The sequence below is a fragment of the Quercus suber genome, unplaced genomic scaffold, assembly GCF_002906115.3.
Source record: "Quercus suber isolate HL8 unplaced genomic scaffold, Cork oak 2.0 scaffold_448, whole genome shotgun sequence".
In the NCBI taxonomy this organism is placed as follows: Eukaryota; Viridiplantae; Streptophyta; class Magnoliopsida; order Fagales; family Fagaceae; genus Quercus; species Quercus suber.
Genome location: NW_027069899.1, coordinates 397,992 through 415,497, shown reverse-complemented (window position 1 = coordinate 415,497; position 17,506 = coordinate 397,992). Strand labels below are relative to the sequence as shown.

Below are 17,506 nucleotides of genomic sequence, written 5' to 3'. Positions count from 1 at the left end.
TTGAGTGATACCACCNCAGAGAATGGGTACCTTTGGGTGGAATTGTACTAGAACGGACTGTTGTGGTTTTCTCTTTCAAGCCATGGGAGACAACTGCACTTTGTGGCTTATTATCAGAGGATCTTCTTCTATTCAAAGAACTGGCCTTCTTTGCCGTGTCTTCGAGGCCAGGTTTCTTTGCATTCTTGACAGATTCATGGCGTGAGCTTAGCGTTGGCCTAAGATAGCTTGGGAGTGGCTTTTCAGTTGCAGCAGTAGTAGTAGCAGTTGTAGAAGAAGAAGAAGAAGAAGCAGCCTTGTGATCTGTAGAGCTTGTTGTGGATGGTTTTGGACGAGTTTTGGTGATATTGGGGGCACGAGACTTTGAAGGGGATATCACCTTCTTCTCCTTCCAAGCATTATTACCTTCTCTCTTCGTAGTTGCCATATACTGTGAGGTGTTTCGGCAAAAATTGAAAAAAATGAAAGAGCAATGAGTATGTATGTGCAACTGGGGGAAAAGACGAGCAAGTTTAACAAACAAATGGGTATTTGCTAATTTCAACTGTTACATAAAAAGTTGTCCCCAATAGTTTTTTACACATTCACACATGCAAATAGATGAACTAATATATGGTGTAGATTTTAAAATGTAAAAGACATTGACACTATGTAAAGTTCAAAGAAAGTACAGTCATTTGGAATTAAAAAAATAGCCAATTTTATGATTCATTGCTTCACATCATCATTGCCTAAGCTCTGTACATTCCACAGCTATCATTTTTCTTTTGGAGGAACTATATACTATTTGTGCTCAAGCTCAACTGCCTATTACTATAAGACCTTTTGAAATTCATTATATTATAAACTAAATTTAATAAAAGTATAAGAATAATATAAAGGCCCTGCCTTAGTTGATATATTGATTGTTGGAGGTAGAGAATTTAAACTGTAGATATCTTCATTAGAAACACTATGAGGTATTAATTGAACTACAAAACTCTTGACAAAAGACCTTGTTTATTTTTAAGTCACGATACCATGAGTTGCAGTAAGTTTATATAACTATTTTATTTACAATAAGTGTATATGTTCATATTTGGAGTTAATTTGTAACATCTATTGGTTTCAATTCAAAACCAATAACATGGAATAGACAAATAGGATAATATATTCTAAAATGTAATCACTTTAAATAATGTCATTCTCATGCTCTTTATCAGGCTCTTTTATGATGCTCTGGACAGGGGTATGCATATTAATACAAAGAAAATAAAAGGAATAGCCCAACACATCAAACATAGAAGTCAATTGAAGTGTTAGAATTTTCCTCGTGGCTAGCAGAGATTGATGTCTACACCTTAGACACGGTTCAGCCGATCACCGGGCTCAACCCGATGACGTGTTCTTTTTTTTATGATAACTTTTTAATTTAATTACTTTTGTTTAAATAATAATTATCTATTTTTTTACCCTTCCTCGATGTTATCATTTTTTTATAAATTTTTTTCAAGAGAATAAAAATATCAAATTATGTGCATGTGAATGTGAGGATCAACTTATGCTTACACCTAATATAACTTAACTTTTTATTGAGTAAATATTTTGAAAATCCTAATATGGAATTACAGAATCTATGTTCTTAACAAAGATGCCAAATTCACCATAATTCCTTGATGCTAATCGTTCAAACTTCAAACTTTTGTTAGTGAAAAATATTTATTAGCAAAAAGACATCTCATGCATTTATATATATATATTCTTTCTTAAAACATTGAAACCTAAGTGTTGTTGTGAGAGGTAAAATGCATGAGATACCCTCTTTTAGGCTCAAACCTCTCATAACCAAATGACTGTTATAAAGCCCACAATGTTACTTCAAAACGATAAAAACGTACGAACTACTAAACCATTTTACACACATACAACAGAAGACTGTTGAAATAGCAAAGGAATGATAAAAAATTTAAACTACCGAGAACCAAATCCAACACCAAATCATACCTCTCTCCAAAAAGAAGTTGTGAGTTTATCTTCCAGGACAAGTAACTGATAACGTTTAATTATTCATTATCTTTTGTCAGAAATTAAGATAGAAAAAAAAAGCAAGCAAATAAAAGAGCCCCATTACCTTATTTTTCAACAATTCTTTTGATTCAATTGCTTTGTGCTCAATCAACATAAATTGATTTCAAACCAATACATTGGGAAATTCATGAAAGATTGCTTTCTTGTAGGAAAATTTTATATCAACATGTCAACGAGTTATAGTAGAGCGCACACAAATTAGAACTACATACTCTTTTTCAATGCTAAGATAACCAAGAAAATGAAATAAACATTGAAAAACATTATAAAAATTTAGTCTTTCACCATATCTTAGACAGCAAAAGGAAGCAAAAAACGAAGAGATACTAATTTTGACATGAAAAGCAAAGGTACCATGGAAGAGTAAATCTATGGTAAAAGAGAGAGAGAGAGAGAGATGTAGCGTACCTTGATCAAAGAAGATTCATGGGAAGAGTAAAATAAAGGGAAGAAAATTCATTGAAAGATGAAAAAATGTGAAGGGAATTAAAGAGAGGCTTAGTTAAGAGTTTTGGGGTTTGATTTGATTAAAGAAGCGCAAATTACGCATAACTCAAGGTGGTGGTATTGGTGGTGAAGGTGTTGGAGGCCATGAAATGAAAACAAAATCTTGTTCGCCAAACAAGCGAGACAGGTGGGGAATTGGTTGACTTTTTCCTAGGCAAAAAAATAAATTAAAATTAAGAAACAAAAACAAAAACAGAAAAACAAAAATAAAAAACAAAAACTTAAGAATCTTCCTTTTCTTTGGGTACCAACATAACAGCTCTGCCTAGGCTCCATACTAATAATAACATGATTTTATTGGGTACATTTATTCCATGTGACTTGAAAAAGATCAAATACCCCGCCATATGATATGATCACTAGCTATCAACTTTAAGGTTTAAAAAAATGTAACTATTATCGAAAAGAAGGTTTTAAATATGTACCAGCCAGTCCATGGATATATATACTTTTTGAGAAGGAGTCCATGGATATATAATCATTGTAGAGTGTGGACATTTTGGATCGTTCCCATCTTACCTGTCTCATTGCTCTAGTAACCTAAATTAATTAGTGAACTAATTCTCCAATATATATATATATATATAGTGAATGACTATTTTTTTTTCAGCAAAAAAAAAAAAAAAAAAAGACACAATATCTAAGAAATTGTACCCTCACGGTCCAAAGTCTTTTTTTTTTTTTTTTCCTTATAAGTTAGATATAATCAGATGAGTTTGAACCCACCTTACACAATCCAGCTCTTAATTCTTGGAATGGTACATTGATAACCTCCTTACAAGTCCGGCCTCCCAGTTCATTATAAATACTATTTTTCCATAATTTATTTTCTAATTCCATGATTATCTTCTCAAAAAAAAAAAAAAAATCCATGATTATTTTTGTACTGCCTCTTGACATGCCTAACAGAAGATTCTAAGTATATATTTCCAACGAAGCACTTATCTTTTTAGGCTAAACGAAAGTGGAGAAACTTTGTAAACGCTATAAAGTGGGAATCTCGTCTGGCATGAGAATGCTGCCCAATAACTTTGAATCCCACCAAATTAACACTACTACTTATTTTTCAAAATTAATTTACAAATGATATTAAGATGAAGAAATTGCATGCATTACCATTTTGCAGATTGTGAGTCAAGTTTGATCGTATTCATGGGTTGGGGTCGGTCACAAACTACAAGAAAGGCAGTGTTTAGTTATTTAGTTTCTCTTCTCAAAAAAAAAAAAAAAAGATGTTATTTAGTTTCTTTTTTTTTTTTTTTTGGATAAGTGGATTTGGTTTAAGGGAGCTGAGTTCAATAAATTAAAGAAAATGCATAAAAAAAGAGTTCTATAACTCCTTCCATACCAAAATTAGAAAAAATAAAATGGAATATTAACCAAAAGCTGACCGGCTGGTTCACCAGCTCAACAGGCTTGATCATTAGTATTAGTATTATAAGTATATATATTGAGAGATAGTATCAAATACTCTAGATTTAGAAAATACAGTTATTGAGTATTTGAGAGAAAAAATTAAATTACTTTTAATAGTCTTTTAAGAAAGACCAATTTGGTCTAGTTTATTCGTCAGTGTAAATCCAGTTTATTAACAAATTCAATTAAATTTTACTCAGTCCCATTTACTTGACAAAACTATTTAAGGGAGTCTTAGCCAAAAAAAAACTATTTACAAGGGATTGAATTATCTAAAAATGAGACCAACGGCCAAGAGTCTTGTAACTCAATTGGTTTGTACTTTTTAATATTCCATAACATCCGAACTATTTACAAGGGTTGAATCATCTAAAAATGAGACTAACTACCAAGAGTCTTGTAATTCAATTGGTTGGCACCTCTTAATATTTTCATAACATCTGAGTTTCAAATCCCTCCTAACTTGATATAACTATCGAATTATCAACAAAAAAATAAAAAATAAAATAGAGATTGACTTAGTTTCAATTATAAAACAATAAACCACACTTGTTGGCCCATTCACAAAGAGTTTGTTGATATTTTGCTCCCAATGTGTCACATTAGGCTTGATGAATTTATTATTTTTCGTAACAGTTTGCATGTAGTATCTCTCTAAATTAGATGATAATGTACCCTGCAAGTGTAGAATTTATCCCCATGCGAAAAGGATGTTGCTATCTTCCCTCTCTTCTCTTCTCTTATTGGCTAAAGCTGCAGGAGACTATGCTTGCATCTATATTAAAAATCCCACTTTGTGCCTTTTAATTTAGAAATGGTTTGGGGACCTAAAGCATGCTTGGTAAGTTGGTTTCGATATGTTATTTTACTAGGTGCTCGGTACCACAATATTGGATAGCATGTTAGTTTTGAAAATTTGCAAAAATGACAAGTCAATTTTGGGAACAAAATGTTTTTTTTAATAGCAAATGGGAACAAAGTTAGACAGCAACATATAAGTTTTTATAAAAGCTCTAAAGAGTTGCTTCTAGGGACTTAAGGTTAGTTCTATAAGGCTTTGCCCAAACACTACATGTCATCTTAAAATATGACCTAGTCAATATTAGTGGATAAAACCAAGTTGTACGTTATGCTTTTCTTATATGAATAATTATAATATGAACCCGGTCCAATTTGTGTCACACCATGCTTTGCTTTCTTTCTTTGTAAGATACAGGTCATTACTTCATTAACATAAAATATTTTTAAGCTTATCTCTTTCTGGCTAGCAAACAAGAAGTGGGAAGAATTTAACAATTTTGTTAGGGACACAACTTTGATTGTGGTGGGAGCTTGGCCCTCTCTACCTGAAACACTTGGCAAATATGTAGCTGTTCAAAGTTGTGACTTGTGAGTTCTTTTCTTTTTTCTTTTTTTTGGTTGTGGTGGCTTGAATTGTCAGAATTTTAATTAGATCATATTGAAAATTTGAAACCTTTTTTGGCTAAGTGCCCAATAGAGCCAAATCCAATACAAACAATGAGTCAAAGAGTGATGCGTATTCTAACATTAATTGTAACTTGAAGCCCTTGCCAATTAATTGCTTGAAACAAGCCATTGCTTTGCCTCATTTCTTTTCCTTTTTGTTTAATTACTCATCCAAAAAACAAGAATGGCAAAAAAAAAAAAAAAAAAAGCAATAATTTACTATTATGCATTTTTAGTGTAATAGTCACTTCACAATTGTGATATATAAGGGGCAAAAGTCGAGATTCAAGTCTTCAAGAGAGAGTTTCACACTTATACAATTATATTAAGGTAAAATATAATTCTATTTAAGATAAAAATAAATAAATAAAAAGATAAAAGATTAATTTTTCCGAAATCTTAGGATAACTCCCATTGAGGAATTTTTAAAAATTCTAACTAGTTATGATTATTCATCAATGTTTAAACAATTATTGACTAATATAATTTTAGTGTCTATTTACAATAATGATGATATAGGCTAACAGGACAGACAGCAACCAATTATTGGTAGGGGAAAAAGGCTTTCTTTTGAGCTTCCTTGGCAACCTAGTCAGCAGCTTTGTTTGCCCACAGGATCAAGCAACTTCTACTTTACCTCTTGATAAAAACAGGAATCCACTTAACATCTTTCACAATTTCTATCTATTTTCCAAAATCTTAAGGCCTTAAATAGAATCACTCCCAAACCATGTACTTCAACAAGGTTTAGAATTTATTACTATTCAGATTATAGAGCCAAAATCATAGACATAGATCTTGGTTTCTCGTTGAATATAATACCCCCAAATTACTTATTTTACAAACTTTTTTTTTTTTTAGAGGAACTTATTTTACAAACTTTTTTTTGAGGAATAACTTATTTTACAAACTTGATGGTCAAGTTTAGAAAAGGAAGAAGGAACAAAAACTCTCTGGTCATCCCTTCAAGTTAGGTATAGAAATGCCAATAATCTTTAGCTACCTAAATGTATCTATGTATATTTTATAAATCTATGTGCACATCTAACTAATATATCAGAGATTATTCAATATTTAACTAAAATTTGAGCTTCTATAAAATAAAATAAAAAAAAAGTAAAATTGAGCATTTCATATTTGAACCGCGATGAATTAATCATAAATTTAAGACTTTTAATCAATCAATGTGATATATCTAGTAATCTAGACATTTCTTTTTTATTTGTTTCCTAAATGAAATTCTCATTGAAAAAAGAATGTGACTGAAATATGGTAATTAAGCTATGTTAAAGATTCAAATCCAAAATAAGTCTATTTTTTTTAATAGAAAAAGGGCAGCTTATAAGTACAATAAACAATAAAAATAATAAGAAGGAAGAGATGGCCATGCAAGGTAAACGTGCCATTCAGAATCAGAAACGATGCAGAATAGTTCTTTTCTCCTTAATTTTGTGATGGTTCTCGTGACCAATATTTAATATGGATAGGTAATGGGTACTAAAGAAAATGATGTTGGACCAAAAGCTGTATTGCCGTGGTGTACACTACTAAAACCAAATCTTTCTCTCTCTTTTTTTTTTTTTTTTTTAAATTATTTTTTTAAACATAAATCTATCTCATTATGAGAAAAAAAAAAATTCTCTTCGGGGTTTTTTGTTTCCCCCAATATACGTGAAGATGGGGTGGGAAATCGTCATGTACTCTCTAACAATTGTCAATCGTTAATGCCATGTTTGGAAGTTTGGAGGGAGAGGAGAGTAGAGGGGAGTAGAGAGAAGAAGAGTAGAGAGGAATGATTATTCTCCATCTTATTTGAATGTTTTTAAAATTAAGTAAGGGAATGGGGAATAATTGACATTTTCATAGTTTGTAATTTTGTTAATATGGTAAGGCTAAATTTGGTAATTCATTTGGTCAAGCATTTCTATACTCTACTCTCCCTCCAAATATCTCAAATTTGGGAAAATTAAAAATAAGGAGTTAGAAGTAGTTAGAATCCCTCCAAATCCCTCCTCCTTCTTCTCCTCCTCCTCCTCCTCCTCCTCCTCTCTTATAAAATATCCAAATAAGGTAATTTAACTTACTCTCTCTCCCTTTACTCTGCTCCCCTTTACTCCCCCTTCATCCAAACAAGCTAAAAATTGTGAAGATTTGTTTTTGCCCTGAAAATTTCTTTCGACTAAAATTGCTACATTCTAGTATTCTATACTTGAGTTGGGTTGACCCGCTCCGCCATAGAAAAAGTGCTCAATTTTACATATTTAAGTTCCAAATCATCAATATTTGTCAAGTTAAAAATGTATAAATTTGTAACGTTGCTACAGTAACCATATAAAATTACATTGACGCTATTTATTTTGCATTTAGTTTTTTATTCTTTCTTTACGTATCTCGAGAATGAAGGAAGAGAACCGATAATAGTTGTTGTGTGTGAAAAAAGAGAAATAATTTAAAAAATGACATTTTAATAAAATGTTGTATAAAATAGATAATGGAGTGTTATGAACAGTAAATATGTAAAACAGAAAAAGTAGGATCTTATACTAAAATGGGTAAAAAAAAATTGCACAAACTGATATGAATGCACTTAGAAGTTATAACTACAAGTATTACTTTACTTAAATAAGAAATAAACATAAAATTGGGTCATTTTTAGAATCTATATATAGTAAAATTTATAATATCTATTAATAGTTGCCCTATTTGAGTAATAGTTTCCTTATTTATAATCTCTATTAATAGTTGCCCTATTTATAAAACCGAATATCAATCTTCTTTAAAAAAAAATAAATAAATAAAAACCTTGCCCAATTTAAGTAATACTGCTTTTTAGTTTTTACTATTACTAAAATAAATATATAATTTATGGAATTGGAAAAGAAAAATTAATATATTTTTTATATCAAAGATTCTAGAGAGTATTATGAATTAACAACCATATAAATTTTTTTCATAAATTCTATTGTCATTTTATAAGGATGAGAGTTTGAAAGACAACAAGTAAAGCTAAGAGCCTTATGACTCGCATCTCTAACAAATATGTTTTGAATTCAAATTCACCATCTCTTTTTGTAATTATTTAATTATATAAAAAATAAATAATAAATAAATGAAAAAAGACAACACATTAAAAGAGAGAGAGAGAGAGAGAGAGAGAGAGAGAGAGGGGGAGAGAAGAAGAAGAAGAAGAAGTATTTCTAGAAGGCTGACATCGCACACCTGCTTAGAGCTGAAGATCAGTAAGCTCTTTCCCATGCCAAAATAAATTTCCAGAATTTTGGCTTCAAAATTCTCTAATGTACCTTTTTTTGAAACTTTTTTTTGAAATATATATTTCAGATTGTTAATAACATTGAGTTCCAATGTGTTGCCTATACTTTTATTAAAATTAACTGAAACAGTCAAGCAAAATCAACAGAACAACAAGCAGTCAAGCGCCCAAAAAAATAAATTATATGCAAACAGAGTTACAGCCAAGCTCTACAATAGTACAAGGATGAAAATAAAAGAATAGTACCATCTCCATCTGCTAATTCAAAAAGAATAAAACGATCAAATACCTCTTTTTTTGTGATCTAAATTTAATAAAATTTTAATTAAATACAATATTTTTTATACCAATTGAGAAACAAAAACTTCATAAAGTAGAGCAATTAACAGGTAACAGAGGAACCCCATTTCCTAAAAAGTAAAACTTGATCATAATTAAACACAAACAACTGCACAAATGCGAATACAACTTTACTTTTACAGAAACAAAAGAGGAGAGAAAGCAGGAGGACATTAGAAGACCTTGGTTACAAAGTGATCAAACTTGCCAATAAAGACAACCAAACAATTTAGGCAATCTCTGAACAATTAAAAGGGAAGAAACAAACGAGTATAAAGAGGACCCAGATGGCTACATGCCCATATTTCATTCCCATAAAAAGTGGGTGTCTTTCAATTTGTTTAAAGACATCAACTTTGCATGAATTTTTCTCCGCACAATCATTCTGTTTTTTCTATTTTTGTTCATGACTCTTTCTCCGAGAATTCTCCTTTGATAAGTGACTCTTTCTCCGTGATTTCGGGGCAGATAAAGCTCAACAAACCCACCAAAACTAGAGTTCAATAATAAAAAGCGAAAGATTTAAAAAAAAAAAAATTATGGTTATAGCTCCCTCAATATAATTCACATAAACCATTGATAAAAAGAACCCAAGTTTCACAGATTAAAATAAAAACTTATAGCAAAAAATAAAAAGAAAGAAAGCTATTTGAATATTTTCCAAGAAGCCAAACAGAAAAATTGATTGAGACAAGACAATTTTATGTACACCAGAGCTAAAAACCAATAAAAATCCATTGTCAAAAGAGAATATCTTTTCAAATTCACTGACAGAAATAATAAATAACCCATTTCTAATAAAGCACAAATATTTGATAACAAAATTCACCCACAGGAATAAAACCCAAAAGAATAAAATAAAAAATTAAATCACACCCACGTAAGGAAACCATGAATATTATTTGAATTCATCAGAAGCGGCAGAAAGGTTTGAAATTTAATTCTCTTTGTACCTTTATCTTATATTCTTTCTCCTTTGAATACCAGAAAGACAGAAAGAGAGAGAGAGTTCACAGCTTTTAGACTTCAAAGAGCAAACAAAGCTTTGAGTTTTTAGAGAGAGAGAGAGAGAGAGAGAGAGAGGCACAATCAAACGTGTGTGGAAGATCCGAGACTAAGCAAAGTCCAATGTTAATTAAGGAGTCTTTTTAGAAAGCCCAACAGAAAACACAACACTGTTACTTTTTTTCTTTTTCTTTTTTTAAAAAAATTAATTAGTGCCGTCCCAATTCTTAAAAATGTGTTCGGTGAGATCACAGCCGTACGATTGGGGATGCTTATGGAAGGATCAACGGTTCTTGATTACATGACGTCATCTTCAACCTCTTGTACCTTTTTGTGGACGGAAGGGAATGAATATTACCTTACCCCCTCTGCCCCACACACCGGCTGAGCCGCCTAGTCCTCTAACAGTTTGTGCGCCTGTATTTATATACACGTATGTCTTTTTTCCTCTTATCGCTTTTTTTTTTTTTTTTTTTAAATTTATTTTATATATATAAGACAAAATTTTAATCAATAATATCGTGAGAAAATATTAATTGATTTTTAGTATTAACAAGGTTCAAAACTCATCGGATTTTATTTATAAATTTGATAATTATAAGAAAGATGTGTAATTTAAAATATGTGCGACTTTTTAGAAATACCCATATGAGCTGCAATGAGGCTGTTGGCTAGAGGCCTCTTTTCACAATATCATTTTATATAAATTCTAATGAGGTGAATCATATTCGTTATTAGTTTATACTTTTTTTTTTTGGTTGTAAAATTAAATATAGTTTGGAAATTTATTATTTGTTTGTCTTATGTATTTTGTGTTTAGCAAGTCAATTTTTTCTTAAAGAAATCTTGACGATTTTAAATTGTTTTAGATGAAAATGGTTTTTACTTCTTAATTACTGAAACTGACATTTGTTGTTGGTTTTTCGTTTTCGTCCACAAGTTTTTATTTTTATTTTTTATTTATTTATCCTTCTTAATTATGATTAAGTTGAAGAAATGATCCATTTTATTCAATTGATTACACCGTATGGGAGAAAGGTCCATCTGCTATAATATTAGACAAAAATGGTTTTAATTTATTAAATTGACTATTCTTGTTGGTTTTTCAGTTTTGTCCATACATTTTTTCTTTATTTATTTATTTATTTCTTGAAGGTTCAATGGCTTAATTTCAGTCAATATCACATTTCTATACCTTGTTGACCAACATTCAATATGAATGCATCTAAACTTTTCTTGAGAAATTGACATCAACCATTCTTTAAAATCAGCCAGGTGTCAACTTACATGGTGCCTAATTTAGGTTAGAATTTACCTTTTCATATAATATGCATGGCTTATCAAATTTCAGGCTTTATAGAAAAAAGAAAAACATTAGTTTTTTTGGAAGAAGCCTAGTCCCTTAGAAGAGATTTAAAGTGTAAACATAGAATTTATAATATTTATTAGTATTATTTTTTCACTCTTTTTTAGTGGTAGGGATAAATACAGTATCATCTCTTTCTTCTTCTTCTTNTTTTTTTTTCATAATTCAATAATTATAACAATGGGGGAGAGGGGATTTGAACCTTGGACATCTTTCTTGGCCCAAGGGATTTGTAATTTTTTAGCCACGAATCCTCTATTGAACTTGGTATTAGATGAATTCAATACCTAAGTTCTCTTAAAAATTCATTCTAAGCACATCTCTGGTTTTGCTTTTGGGTGTTTAAGGGAATTAAAGCTCTTTTAGCTGGAATTGCCATATGTTTTGGCAAGTTTTGCCAAAGAAAACAGCTTTTAAGGAGAGCTTAGCTTTTAGGGAAAAGCTCTAATATTCATTGTTCACGCTTTATAAACCTAGAAGTTTAAAGCAATATTCATTGTAATTTTCCAAACACTCAAAAAATTAAAAAGCTTTTCAGTTAAAGCTCTATATCACAAAAGCTCCAGACGAGAAATTAAGCCCTACAACAATGCCAAACAGGCACTACAGAGTAACTGAAACCTATTCCAATCCCAGCAGCCACCAGAATACTCAAATGGCTTGATTTAGCTCTAGAATTTACAAACTAAGGTGTTCCTATGTTAGTGTTCTTGACCACAAATGGTTTGAATTTGACTTCAGCCGCATCCAAACCTAACTACTCTGCCAATGTTAATTAAAAGCAAATGAAATCAATTATGGAGTAGGTATCATGGTGAAAAAAACCTGGCATATACTACATTTGACATCATCCTTTTTCCCAACATCATTTTCCGCAATGCAGCCCGCTGCTGCATCCTCTGGAGCTGTAGACTCATAAATGCTCCTCTTCAGGCATTCTGACAATGTTTCTTCTGTTAGTGCTGTGCTCACAGTTCCCATCCTCTCTTCCAGAGCTAATAATTCCTGTTATGTAGCAGTAAAATGGGTTGCCAAACGGGTACTACTTTTGAACACATAAAATTATATAATTCATAAATTATTCATTTAAATTCTTTTAATTCTAGTATGCATAATAATAAAGCAATAAAAGCGAAAAATAATTACAAGAAGATAGGACAGAAGAAAGATGCTGTGAAACACTTGTGTTCTAGTCTATTTAGCACCATTTTAACATAATAACTAACCTCATATGACATGTTATCAATGTCCAGTCTCATGTCTCTGTGCTGATCATAGACATATAGGCCATTAAGAAACAAGTTGGTCTCCAGAACAAGTATTTGCTGCAAGACAAAAAAGAAGAGTTAAACAATGAACAGTAAATCAGGTGAAGAAGAAAACCCATAAACAACTACCTCATATGTAAGATCTTCATCTTGTTCGATCCTCTCAAGTGCCATTAATACCTGCACAAAGATTAGATAAACGAAACGTGACATGTGGTGCAGGTTTCTATTAAGACCATACTAAGTGAGATGTACTTGATAAAATTTCTAAAACTCTAGTACCTCTGCAATTCCATTGTAGCGCCTGATGCTGTCCCGATTCATCAAAGAGCGGGTAATGCCCACTTCTGCAGGACTAGCTGGCCTAATACTGTGCAAATGCTCACTGCTACTGCCAGGTCGACTGTAAGAAAGTGCATGATTTGAGGGAATTTCAGAAGATAATTGATGTGATGAACTAGGACCATTCATGTCACTAGATATGCCAGTTTGAAGCATTTGTGGGATTGCAACAGAGGGCTCATTTGGTGACAGACTGTTCATATTTCCTTGATTAGAGAGTCTTGCCCTGGTGTGACTATTAACTGGTCTCTTATTCCTAACTGATGGTACACTATTATCCCTGTGAGAAGGAATATTTCTAGCTCGTCTTGAATCAGAAATGGAGATGCTGGGGCTAGAATTGGAACTCCGTCCTTCCAACAAAGACCCACTCATCTTCTTCCCTCTGGCAGCAGAGCTACTTTCTCCTTCAGAATTTCTCCTTTTTACCATATCCTTCCTTTTACTGAAACTTGATTCTGAGGATGAGCAACCTGATGGGATGACATCTGATATTGAATTACATCTGAGATTTCTTAAACCATACCTGTTTGCACCAGCACGTGTTGCCTGGACAGTGCTCTTAGATCCCAAAGACATGGATGAAGCCACTAGATTATCTTGGTTGCGCAATCCGGATCCCTGATGAAGATTCCTTCGAGATCTTGTATCTGATGCTACACTAGAGCTTCCCTCTTCCATTAATGTGACACCGCTAGACTCCACTTTTTCCGACCCTTTCTGAATCTTTCCAGGTGGGGCAGTGAGTTCTGAAACCTCAGGTTCATCCTGAACACTACTAGTTTCAGATGAATCAGTTTCTAACTGAGATGATAACTTCTTTGAAGGCTCTGTGACAGATTTTCTTCCCTTGCTGATCACAGAGGAAGTCTTGGAGGAACTTCCAATTATTTCCTTGCCACTTGAAGAAGAGCGTAAAGGCCTTGAAGGTTTGGCCTTTTCTGAACAGCCATATTGAACACCTCTTGCAGAATTCGGTCTGCCATTGCAACCAATTCGGTTGCAAAATTGAGCATTATGATCTCTATTGTTGGCATTCTCTCTCAACGCAAGACCAGATCCCTTTCTAGAGACCACAATCCCATCTACAACTCTTTTACCAGAATATTCATCCATGAATAGGGAGGTGTACCTTTCAAATCTGCTAAAAGAGCAAAAACAGATGTTTCAAATCACTGGAACCTCCACCAGGTTAGTATTAACATGAAGAACAAAATTACTTGAACAAAAATATTTTTACAGCTGAAGAATCCCTAACAGAAATATAAGCAACACACACATGGCACTTATCATTGACGGAAATCATACAAAGTTGTGTAAATTACTTAAGTTAGCCAAATGTTTCTTAGGTAGACATGTAATTACAGTTTCAGGGGACCTAAAGTAGGAGAAATCAAACAAAATCAATTGCCTAACAAACAAATAGGAATGAGCACTACGCCTAGGAATCAATAATATGAAAGCTTTGGCTAAATAAGGCAGAACATACATATAAATTTTCACCAAGGAAAAATGATATTATATATACACTTAATCACAATACATAAAAATAATTGGAACATCTTTCATGCATAAAAATATGCTCCAAATCTTTAGACTACCAAATACAAAATTTGATATCTTATTCAAGTCTAAGATCATGGGAGACATGAATGGCATTATAATTGATATTTCCAACAAGAACTTAACTTTAATTTATTGATCCAACAAATCTATAGGAAGTTAAAACACAGGAAACAATTTCCTGAATTATTTTACAGTGACATTGCAAACAAACCCCAAGCTCTATTTCTAGAAGGCTGACATCGCACACCTGCTTAGAGCTGAAGATCAGTAAGCTCTTTCCCATGCCAAAATAAATTTCCAGAATTTTGGCTTCAAAATTCTCTAATGTACCTTTTTTTGAAACTTTTTTTTGAAATATATATTTCAGATTGTTAATAACATTGAGTTCCAATGTGTTGCCTATACTTTTATTAAAATTAACTGAAACAGTCAAGCAAAATCAACAGAACAACAAGCAGTCAAGCGCCCAAAAAAATAAATTATATGCAAACAGAGTTACAGCCAAGCTCTACAATAGTACAAGGATGAAAATAAAAGAATAGTACCATCTCCATCTGCTAATTCAAAAAGAATAAAACGATCAAATACCTCTTTTTTTGTGATCTAAATTTAATAAAATTTTAATTAAATACAATTTTTTATACCAATTGAGAAACAAAAACTTCATAAAGTAGAGCAATTAACAGGTAACAGAGGAACCCCATTTCCTAAAAAGTAAAACTTGATCATAATTAAACACAAACAACTGCACAAATGCGAATACAACTTTACTTTTACAGAAACAAAAGAGGAGAGAAAGCAGGAGGACATTAGAAGACCTTGGTTACAAAGTGATCAAACTTGCCAATAAAGACAACCAAACAATTTAGGCAATCTCTGAACAATTAAAAGGGAAGAAACAAACGAGTATAAAGAGGACCCAGATGGCTACATGCCCATATTTCATTCCCATAAAAAGTGGGTGTCTTTCAATTTGTTTAAAGACATCAACTTTGCATGAATTTTTCTCCGCACAATCATTCTGTTTTTTCTATTTTTGTTCATGACTCTTTCTCCGAGAATTCTCCTTTGATAAGTGACTCTTTCTCCGTGATTTCGGGGCAGATAAAGCTCAACAAACCCACCAAAACTAGAGTTCAATAATAAAAAGCGAAAGATTTAAAAAAAAAAAAATTATGGTTATAGCTCCCTCAATATAATTCACATAAACCATTGATAAAAAGAACCCAAGTTTCACAGATTAAAATAAAAACTTATAGCAAAAAATAAAAAGAAAGAAAGCTATTTGAATATTTTCCAAGAAGCCAAACAGAAAAATTGATTGAGACAAGACAATTTTATGTACACCAGAGCTAAAAACCAATAAAAATCCATTGTCAAAAGAGAATATCTTTTCAAATTCACTGACAGAAATAATAAATAACCCATTTCTAATAAAGCACAAATATTTGATAACAAAATTCACCCACAGGAATAAAACCCAAAAGAAAAATAAAATATAATTATTGAATTATGAAAAAAAAAAAATTACAATCCCTTGGAAGTTTGTTACTCTTTTTTTTTTTTTCTTGAATAGACAGTTTGTTACTCTCTTTTTTTTCCTGGCCTATTTTAAAGAGGGGAAAGGGTGGCACTGGGCTGTAAGCCCCATTGACTAGACAGTTTGGTACTTGATCAACTGACAAGCCAATATCTTGCTGAAGGTAATTTTGGGTTGTCATGGTTTTTCGGTATTTATTAAACTGGATGTGCTTGTAAATAAACGAATGAAATTGTTCCAGTTAGTTTCTGGATTGCATTAACCAATGATACAAGCAATCTATCAGCTATTGCCATGGGTTTGAAATGTTATCTTTTCTTTTGAACTAAGTGTCTTTTATGTTTTTGTGCAGGAGGAGTATGTTGTTGGAGATGAAGTGGGTAGATTGCAGTGTGAGCACAATTTTCATGTGGACTGCATAGAACAGTGGCTGGGGTTGAAGAATTGGTGCCCCATTTGCAAAGCATCGGCGGCGCCCTCACCCTCGCCAACACCTTTGTCGCCCTCTTAGTTCAATTGATTAAATCAGTTGCAGTCTTTAGTTCAATTGATTAAATCACAGTTAAAGGAGACTGTCTTTTTCATTTTGTACAAATTAAATGCGTCTCTGCCTTAATTCATTCTTTTTTGTTTTTTTCTTTTCTTTTTTCTTTTATTGTACATAGGAAATATCTTTCATCTCAAAGAACTAATAAACCCAGGCGATTGGCTTGATAGATGAACTCTTACATTGAAATTGTGAATAAACATTCCGGTCTCGAAGAATCTCATCTGTTATTTTCCTTATTTTAGTTCTTCCCTGTTCAACCCCTCTGTTGTACTAAAATTGGTTCAGTCTCTGTAGTTGATGTTAGGCATAATATAAATTTTATTTTTACCAGATAATGAGGCACTTTGTAACATACTGCAATCTATGCAGATCCAATGGTGGATATAGGCGTGACAATTATGGTAAGAACTCGATATCAGCTTGATGAAGTAATGGTGTGGCAGGGAAGCAAACAATTGATAGTTGCGTATTTTCTTTTGCGAAGCAAAAGCTTGTGAGATCATTCTCTTCAATCTTTTAAACCCACTAAACTCTACTCTACTGCCCCTCCCTTTCCCTCAATCTAAACTGGCTATTAATGTTGAGAGAAATGTTTATAGGTAGGTTGCAAAAACAGTGGTTATTTTTTTACAAAGTGAATAAATTATTAAAGCAATGTTGTTTTATTTGTCTATTTTATGTTAAACTCCGAATCAAATTGAATAAGTTGGACTTAACTAATATGCTCGATCAAAACACCATTGAATTCATAACCGCTTTGAATTGACCAAAACAACACTAATCGTATATCTGATTTCAAAAA

General features: G+C 32.1%; 1 protein-coding gene and 1 long non-coding RNA gene across 4 annotated transcripts; both read right to left on the bottom strand.

Moving 5' to 3' along the window:
- Positions 1 to 9,018: 9,018 nt before the first annotated feature.
- LOC136062743 (uncharacterized) lies at positions 9,019 to 10,443 on the bottom strand. Its single transcript, XR_010624451.1, has 2 exons — positions 10,021 to 10,443; positions 9,019 to 9,560 (listed from the first exon to the last, which is right to left on the bottom strand). It is a non-coding gene; the product is annotated as an uncharacterized LOC136062743 (long non-coding RNA).
- Positions 10,444 to 11,952: 1,509 nt separating this feature from the next.
- On the bottom strand, positions 11,953 to 15,864 carry LOC112000105 (E3 ubiquitin-protein ligase MBR2). 3 transcript variants are annotated; one of them, XM_065762228.1, is made up of 6 exons: positions 15,433 to 15,864; positions 13,575 to 14,189; positions 12,989 to 13,493; positions 12,836 to 12,886; positions 12,665 to 12,763; positions 11,953 to 12,443 (listed from the first exon to the last, which is right to left on the bottom strand). In XM_065762228.1, the coding sequence occupies exons 2-6, from the start codon at positions 14,162 to 14,164 to the stop codon at positions 12,234 to 12,236; spliced, it is 1,455 nt and encodes a 484-aa protein (XP_065618300.1). In that variant the 5' UTR covers positions 14,165 to 14,189; positions 15,433 to 15,864; the 3' UTR covers positions 11,953 to 12,233. The 3 variants fall into 3 exon arrangements, with proteins under 3 accessions (XP_065618300.1, XP_065618298.1, XP_065618299.1); XM_065762226.1 differs by having other exon boundaries at positions 12,989 to 14,189; positions 15,433 to 15,854; XM_065762227.1 differs by lacking the exon at positions 15,433 to 15,864 and having other exon boundaries at positions 12,989 to 14,192.
- Between the last annotated feature and the right edge of the window lie 1,642 nt (positions 15,865 to 17,506).

What these genes read in the sequence shown, in the direction of transcription:
- LOC112000105 (XM_065762226.1), bottom strand. Translation starts at nt 14,164, where the DNA reads ATGGATGAATATTCTGGTAAAAGAGTTGTAGATGGGATTGTGGTCTCT. An exon ending in GCTACAATGGAATTGCAGAG is followed by an intron (nt 12,887 to 12,988) that starts GTACTAGAGTTT and finishes ATCTTTGTGCAG; the next exon opens with GTATTAATGGCACTTGAGAG. An exon ending in ATGAAGATCTTACATATGAG is followed by an intron (nt 12,764 to 12,835) that starts GTAGTTGTTTAT and finishes TTTGTCTTGCAG; the next exon opens with CAAATACTTGTTCTGGAGAC.